Source organism: Serinus canaria, chromosome 5, assembly GCF_022539315.1.
Source record: "Serinus canaria isolate serCan28SL12 chromosome 5, serCan2020, whole genome shotgun sequence".
NCBI lineage: Eukaryota > Metazoa > Chordata > Aves > Passeriformes > Fringillidae > Serinus > Serinus canaria.
The window spans coordinates 58724076-58732470 of NC_066319.1; the positions used below are offsets into that span (position 1 = coordinate 58724076).

General features: G+C 50.9%; 2 protein-coding genes across 2 annotated transcripts in view; one reads left to right on the forward strand and one right to left on the reverse strand.

Moving 5' to 3' along the window:
- KTN1 (kinectin 1) overlaps positions 1–7599 on the reverse strand; it is a 78131-nt gene extending 70532 nt beyond the window's left edge. Inside the window, exon 1 of the mRNA XM_030240056.2 lies at positions 7512–7599. The gene's annotated coding sequence lies outside the window, so the exon portion shown is untranslated. The remainder of the gene's footprint in view (positions 1–7511) is intronic.
- On the forward strand, positions 7087–7872 carry LOC127059652 (translation initiation factor IF-2-like). The gene has a single exon (XM_050974934.1). The coding sequence runs from the start codon at positions 7087–7089 to the stop codon at positions 7870–7872; it is 786 nt and encodes a 261-aa protein (XP_050830891.1).
- Positions 7873–8395: the final 523 nt, after the last annotated feature.

Below are 8395 nucleotides of genomic sequence, written 5' to 3' on the forward strand. Positions count from 1 at the left end.
ACACTGAGGCAGAGAAGAACCCTCCCACACCTGGCCTGGGGTGCTGCCACCTGTGCAAAAAAAGCCTGGCCTTGCTGGGCATCTTGAACCAGGCTCTAACCCCTTTAAAGCTGCTAAAAAACCCTCTGGCTTTACACACACAAACCAAGCTGTAAAAAGGTTCACTAAATTTAGCATGCAATCCAATCCTAGCGGTAGTTTAGCACAGGCTGAAGATATGGAAGTGACCTTAGGTGAAGGCAACAAGGAAAAAACTAAGTACTCCCACTGAGCTGCTGTGGGAAAGCCCAGAGAACCCAATAAAATCCTAATAAAACCTCCATAAATCCTCCAGGCAGCTTGGTGGTTTCCAAGGCTTTGAGATGCCACCTCCACCTCTCTTTTGGACAATGCTGCTCATTGTCCACACTGGGGACAGGCTTGGGAGGAACCTTCTCAGCACAATTCTCCATGAGCTTGGAGAAGTAAAGCTTGATGGAGCTCCACCACCACTGCTGTAAACACAAAACCAGGCAGCAGGAAGAGAAAAAGCAGCTCAGTCCTTTGTCTTTCCATCACAGCTGGAGCCACACGTGCTGCCAACAGGTGTTGAACCGAGCAAAGGTCAGCAGGTGTGACAGGAGACACAGCACTGACTGTAAACTCCATTTTCTGCCAGTTCCCAACACCACAGACCCTGAGAAGTGCAGACACTGCCTGCTCCAAGGACAGGACACAGAGTCTCCCTGGAGAACAGCAAGCTAAAGGAGGAGTTCCCACCTAGTCCTGGGGGAAAGGGCCCTTCCTGGCACAGAACCCTAAACCCCAATCACTTCCCAGATGTGAAAATGCCCTGTAAAAGCTCCAGTGGCTATGAGCTGCTGTAGCCATGGTGATGCTCTCAGGTACACCTGGAGCTGAGGCAGAGAGGAACAGCAGAGATGCTGCAGCTGGTTTCATGTACCTGTTTTCAGGTCCTCAGACAGAATTGAAGGCAATGCCTAGGTGAAAGCCAAGCTGGGATGTCCACTTGCAACATTAAGTGATGGCTTAGAGGGCAAAGCAGCACTAAACACCAAGGGAGCCTTTCAAACCAGTTTGGGAGGCAAGAAGCAACATCACCAACACTATCCCTGGCCTCCCACCCACACCAGAGAGGAAACCCTGAAAGGAAGGGGCACATGGGAACAGTCCTGGTTGCTGCAGTTCCATGTCCCATCACAGAATGGTTTGGGTTGGAAGGGACCTTAAAGATCATCCCATTCCAACCCCCTGCCATGGAGAAACTATCCCAGGTTGCTCAAGCCCTGCCCAGTCTGGCCTTGGACACTTCCAGGGATCCAGAGGCAGTCACAGCTGCTCTGGGCAACCTGTGCCAGGGCCTCCCCACCTGCACAGGGAACAATTCTTTCTAACATCTAATCTAAATCTCTCCTCTCTTTGTTTAAATCCATCCCCCCTTGTTCTGTCACCATCTGACAATGCAGCTCACCCACCAGCTGACTGCCAGGGGTTCAGGTCACAGATGGGACCAAGACAAAGGCATCACCAGCTGTTCTGCTGGTGACCTCCTGGCATCTTCACCTGCAGGGGCTTCACCTGTGCTTTCCCTTCTGTACAATGGGCAGGTAAATGCCATGCCAGAGCCTGGCAGCAGCACAGGGCAGGTGCCAGATGGAGAAACACCCATGTGAGCCAAATGCCAGACAGCAGCTTAAACACTCCTGCCATGCAGCACTTCCCACCCAAGGCCTGGGAACCATTCACTTCCTCCAATAAATTGGACTTTTTAATTTGTTGTCATCAAGTGTAGACTTTCCAACTTAAAACCCCACAGCAAATTGGCTGGGAAAGAAAAGTAGTCATGGCCAGTGGTCAGATCAAACCAGTAATAATGAAATTAGGAGCAGACTGATATTATAGGCTCTCTTATGAGTCAGTCATGATCCAGTCCAGTCCTGGTGAGCTCCCTGAAGAGCTGCACCTTGTGCAATAGCTTAGTCATCATCTTCCTTGACAGCTACGCACTTACAAATACATTTTGAGTCCACTCACATTTTCCCATGAAAATTTTCCTCTCTGCCCTACTACAGGCAGGACAGAGCAGAGCACTGCCAGCCTAGGAGTGGGCAGCTTGTCCCTTGCAGGGGAGGAGATAAAACTTTTATCTCCCAGACTCAACAACTTCCTTCCTGTGTGGTAGCAGGCGGACAAAAGACACCTTTTCACACCAAAGGAAGGAATGAGATGTACTAAAATCTGTCACAACCCTGAAATAAAATACCCTGCTTACCATTTTCAGGCCATACAGGAGAGTGTAAAACAGAATTAAGCCAGCATTTCTTCTACAAGGAACTTGAAGGGTGGGATTTGGAAGCAAAAGAATAAGGAGCCCAAAATAACTCTGGTTGAGTTTATATTGCTCTGGCAGCTAAGCAAAAGTTGATAACACTGGACTGAGGTACTTCCCCTCTGCAGGATGAGAGCTGGATTGTTTTTGGAAGCACCATGAATCACGGGCATAAATATACCAGGCTTTAAGAGCCTCTGACACCCACGTAATTCTGAACTCCAGCTTGATTTTCCCTGGGTCATTCAACACATGCTGGGCGAGCTGGACACCAGACTGGCAGGCTGAGAAGGTCACCTATTCAATTAATAGGTGTAAACCCAAAATCAGAATTTGTTTTCTGCTGGATAACATCAACACACCTCTTCTGAGAGAAAAAGAGCCTTCCCTGATGCTCCTCCATTAGTCATTCAACTGCAACTTGAAGGAAAACAGGAGTTTTGCTCTATTTCCTCAACTTCACAGCATAAAAGGGCTTAAAGATGCTTCCTGCAACAGGGGAGCTGTGATGCAGCAGCTCCAGCAGAGCAGTGATTTGCAGGATTGCCTGGCTGTGAGCAGATCCAGACAAGGAAGCCAGGCAGAGGGATCAGCCAGAAGGAAGAGTATCCAATGGAAAAAGAGAAAAAAGCCCTGCAAGAAGAGCTGTTCCCTGTGTTTTCACTACCACTGAAAATCCTGCCCACCTGAAAGCAAAGAGCTGTAAATGCAAGCAGAGGACAACACTATTTATAATAGGGATTATCAGTGCAACAAAAGGAGTAGCTTGTCCACATGACTGATTTACAGACACTTTCTCCAAGATACAATGCAGCCCCAGTGATGCACAAGCAAAGATGAGCTTTCATCTGAAACAGAAAAAATGTTATTCCCCTAAATTTTCATGGGAAGAAAAGGGGAAGAAACTACTTTTACTTCTCTTCAGTAACAGCAGTTTAGAGCTGTGGATTGTGGTAAGCAGAGTGGTCACAAAGCACAAACAAAACCAGAGCATTGCAGAAAAGAAGGAGAAGAGCTGAAAAGAATTAACTCTGATTACCCCACAAACCTTACAGCTCCTTTCCCTCCCACCCCACACTCATTCCACAGCAAAACTCAAGGCTTGAAGCACCCAAAAAGCTTGAAACTACTTGAAGCCACAAAGCTTGAAACTACTTCTCTGCACCACATAGTGGCAAGGAGATAATGTTCTTTATCTGTGTTAGTGCAGTTAGAGATTGTTTCCAGAGTTTTCATGTAATGGACACCATTCCTTTTTTCCGTTTTCTACAGTATCTAAGAGACTTTAAAAAAAAAACCTCCTCACCTCTAGTTAAATTGGAAGCATTAAAAAGGATCATGAGATTTGCATTCTTTAGCACTTCAGATTATTAGAGTTTCCACTGCCATGACTTCCCCTTCCAACTCCACACCCAAGCTCCAATTAAAGAATCTTCGTGTTTGGGTGGACTTTGGTATTTCTTGTACCAGGACACTGGAGCACCCAGGCTAACAAGATGGCCAAGGCAGAAGAATTTATGCACTCCCAGGAGATCTTGTTTAATTTTGCTTTATGGAGAGATCCTGCACCAAGCCTGCCCTGTGCCCAGGACCTATATTTAGGGACTGAGCTGACCCAACAGTGCCCCTGTAAGCTCATTTATTGAGATTCACTTATTCATTCTAATATAATCTAATTAGATGCAGCAGTCCTGTACACAGGCATGGCAGTGACCAGGAGAGGACGAGTTCAAACACAGGGAACCCAGCCTAGGTGCTACTTAGTTCTCACAGAGAGGGGAAAAAAAACCTCTTGCAGAGGAATGGCAGGAATTACAGATGGCTGTGCACTATCTCAGAGCAGCACCTGGATCCACTCTGCTTCTTCCCTCCACCAGGTAAAAAACAATTCCTCAGCTGCAAGCAGCAGGGTCCAGATCAATCCATGGTGCTTATCCATGAAAGGGCTGCTGCTCCTGCTCTGAAATCTAAAATGGGGGCAAAAAAAAAAAAAGCAGGAATCAGTCTCTAAGGCAGTGCCCACGCCAGCAGGCACAGATGTGTTCCCAAACTGCAGACCACAGGCATCAGCCTGGAAAAAGTGCCAAAGAGTCCACATTGTAAGAAAATACTTTAAAGGCTCCATTCTGGCAAGAAATAGGATGTTTTCAAAGCTCCCAAGTACCCTCTCTCCTGCCACCAGCTGTAGCTCAGGCATGCGAACAGGAAGAAGCTTTTACATTTCTAAAAACACAAATAAATACTTCTTTTTTTTAAAAAAAGTCTCCATGTGTTTTATTTGCTTGGACATCTTGTATAACATGAGAGGAGAAGCAGATTCCTAGGAGTCATGGGCTGGTAATTCTCCAATTTATCATCTCCATAGTTTATGCACAGTCATTAACAAGAAGTGATTTGTCTGGGACAGATTTAGCCCAGCAACTCCCTGTCTCATTAGCCTGAAACAATCACCCGAGGAATGTCAAAAAGTTTGTGAGCTTAGTGCAGCAATCTGCCCCCTCCAAAATATCCCTTCTTTTAAAAATAGCCCAATCCTGTTGCTTTGCCAATGCAGAGCAGGAAGTGCTGAACACAGATGCATAAAAATCCCTTTATATTAAAAAGGTTCTGATGGCTAAAGGCAAAAGGTTGTCACTGACAAGGAAATCCTGAGAATATCGATAAGACAACAACTCAAGGAGACTTAAAGACTTCGACTTGTTTAACCTATGAAAACAAGGGGTCAAGAGGGGATCCAATTGCTCTAATTACATCAGGGAGGGAAAACAATCATTTAAACCAAATGGAAACACTAGAACCAAAAACAAATCACACAAACAGGCCACGAGCACCGAGAGGATGGAAATTCAGCAACTGCTCGAGACTTCAAGGAGGTTCTCCAACAGCTCTCCTGCAAAGATGGAGAAAGAATAAACTGATCAAGTTTCACCTTGGAAGCAGTTGTGTTATGAAAGGCATCCACAGCACGGATGAGTGCTAAAAACAGGGAAACTAAACTTGATTTGGGTTGCTGCCACAGCTTTTGGAGTGAAGAGTGGGATGAAGAATTACCTCCTCCTGCAGCCACTCTGCCTTCTGCTTCCTCCCCATCCCTGCAGGACAGCACAGGGGGCATTCACACTATTTACTCAGGCACATCACTGGGCTATGACCAGGGAACTAAACTTGGGAGCTGAAGCCTCATAAAGTCAATGGTGAGAGGTGGGTGCCTTGGCAGCAGCACGGGAAGGGATTAGGAGCAACCAAGTTTGATGCTTAAAATAAAACACATGTCCTGTCCCCTGTGTCCTCACACTTTAGGGTCTTGAGTGTAGCTTAAACACAGACCCGGCCATCACCTCTGAAATTCACAGGGAATTCCAGTTCCTAAGGGATTTTTTTAGCCCTAGGTTTACAGCACCCAGGGTCAAGAATGATTAGATATTTTCGAGCCATAACCACCAAATCTCCAACAGCAAGAGCAGATGACGCAAATGAAAGCTGTAACCGAGCTACCCAAGCAACACCACAGCTTTACACAGGCTTGAGTAAGTCCTTCCCTTTTCTTCAAGGGGTTTCAGAAACAAAGTAGTCATCAGGTCTGTGACAGGGGGTAAAGGATAAAATCAAAATCTGTGTCCTTCAGATCCTATTGCTGCTATTTCTGAGAGCAGCTAGAAAAGGGAGGTGGTAGGAAAAAAACTACCAAAAAAGATATTTGGTAATAACTCTACCAGAGAATTAGTGTTTCTTTCCAATCCCCAACCTTTCACTGCTGCAGTTACACACAAAAGTTATTTTAATCACAGTATGCAGAAAGCAGCATCAGCATATGAGGCAAGAGAAAAAATATGTGGTAAAGCGAGTTGCATGGCCTGTTGGAGGGCAGAAATTACAGCGCAGTTACAGGCAAGAGGTCCACGAGGCAGAGAAATGCTTCCAGCCCAAACCAAACAGGAGGACGATAGTGATCCACAGAGAGAAAAGGCAAGGAAAAACATCTGAAAGGAGGTGGAACACAGGAACTGAATTCCTTCTCAACTTTTGCAGCAACCAGTTCAGACTGCCCACTGAGAGATTTTTGCCTTGTCATAGGTAAAGAGATATTTAAAAAAAATGGTTATGTCAACTAAATGCCATTTGTGTTGGTGGACAGAGGCAGCAATAGAAATACTAAAGGAACATGGGGGAAAAAAGGGAGAATTTTAAACAGAAAAGAGCTACAGTGGGGTATCAGCTCAGCTCCTCTTCCACAAAGCGAGAAATTATCTTTGAGGTTTTCTAACAGCGACCTCGAAATACAGAGCACTGCCTTAGCGGGGGTGTGGGGGAAAAAAAGGTCATAAAATGACAAACCTAAAGCACACGGGTGGATGCACATCACTGGAGAGCAGAACTTGTCACTGTCTAATGCAGAAAAGACACTAAGCCATGTTATTCTTAATAACCACCTACTCAATTAAAATTCTTCATCAGCTGAAGGCAGCCGGGTACAAAAGGTGCAGCTTTGGCACCTAAACTCCTCTTTCCTTCTCCGTAACTCGCAAGCTGGAAGAAGGGAGTCAGCCGTGAGCAGAGGAGAGGTGATGGGGGCATCAACACCTCCAGGGTTAACAGAGCTGCACGCAACCCGTCCCGGGGCTGGACCGAAGGGCACGGGCAACCTCAGGAATGAAACACCACTGACAACATCACCTGCGAGGGTGGGGAGCAGCATTTGCGAGCATCGACACCCGCACGGGCACCCGAGGCGGCCCGGATCGCGGTAATGAAGCGCAATGCTCCTTAAAGCTCCTACGGCCACCCGGGCGCTGCAGCAGCAGCCGCCTCTCGCCAAACCTCACCCGGGGCTCCGACAGCCCCGGGGAACGCTCCAAACCCCATTGCGGGCGGCAATTGTCGCCCAGCCGCCCCTCGGCGGGCGGTTTAACGCAGCGGGCTCCGGGAGCACCGCGGACACGGCGTGCTTGCCCCGCTTCACCCGGCTCCGGGGAGATGCGCTCGGGAAGCACCGGAGCACCACCGGAGCGCCCCGAACCCCGCCGGCCCCACGGCAGCGGCCTCTCCCCGCCGTGGGGCCGCGCCCGGACCACCCCCCCCGGCCGGGCCGCAGCCCCGGGCCCGCCGCGGCCTGGGCCCGCCGCCCCTCGCCGGGAGGGCCCGGCCCCGCTGCGGCCCGCGGCGCTCCCCGGGCGGGACTCACCGAGACGGCGGCGGGCAGGGCTGGGCCGTGCCGAGCCGGGGCTGCGGGGACGGAGCGGGAGCGGCCGGTGCTGCGCGGCGCGGGCGGCAGGAAGGGGAGGAGGCGGCCCCGCACGTCCGCCGCGCCTGCGGCCGCCCCCCCGCGCGTTAAAGGCACCGGCACCGCCCCGGCCGGGAGCCCCCGGCACCGCCCGGCCCTGCCCGGCACCGACCGCGGCCGCAGCCCAGCCGCGGGGGAGCCCCGGGAGCGGGGAGTGCCCGCCCGGCTTTGCCACGTGTGTGGGTGCATCACCCGCAGCCCGCCGTGCGCTGGGGGATCGCCCCCCGAGCTCCCCACGTGGGGATCCCTCACCTCGTCCTGAGGTTCGCCCACCCAGGCTACCCCCATCCGGGGATCCCAGGGATCACCCACCGAGGCTCCCCCCATCCGGGGATCCCCGGGATCACCCACCGAGACTCCCACCATCCGGGGATCCCAGGGATCACCCACCGAGACTCCCACCACGCGGGGATCCCCAAAGACCACCCACCGAGGCTCCCCCCACGCAGGCATCCCAGGGATCACCCACCGAGGCTCCCCCCATGCGGAGATCCCCAGGGACCACCCACCCACGCGGGGATCCCACCACCCCCTGGATCCTCCATGCCCCAATCTCTCACCTGTTCCTCAGGATCGCCTACCTAGACTTCCACCAGGCAGGGATCCCCAGGGATCTCCCCACCATACCCCACCCACGGACAGACCGCCCGGAGGTACAGATCCTCCCATGCAGGTTTCCCACACGCAGGGAACACATCCACGCAAACCCGACCCGAGCGTGGGAATCCCCTCCCGCACGCAGGTCAGGTCTCCCCAGGGATCTCCCCACCCGTGTGCGGGGCCAC

Coding starts and splice junctions, on each gene's coding strand:
- LOC127059652 (XM_050974934.1), top strand. CDS start 7,087: ATGCTCCTTAAAGCTCCTACGGCCACCCGGGCGCTGCAGCAGCAGCCG.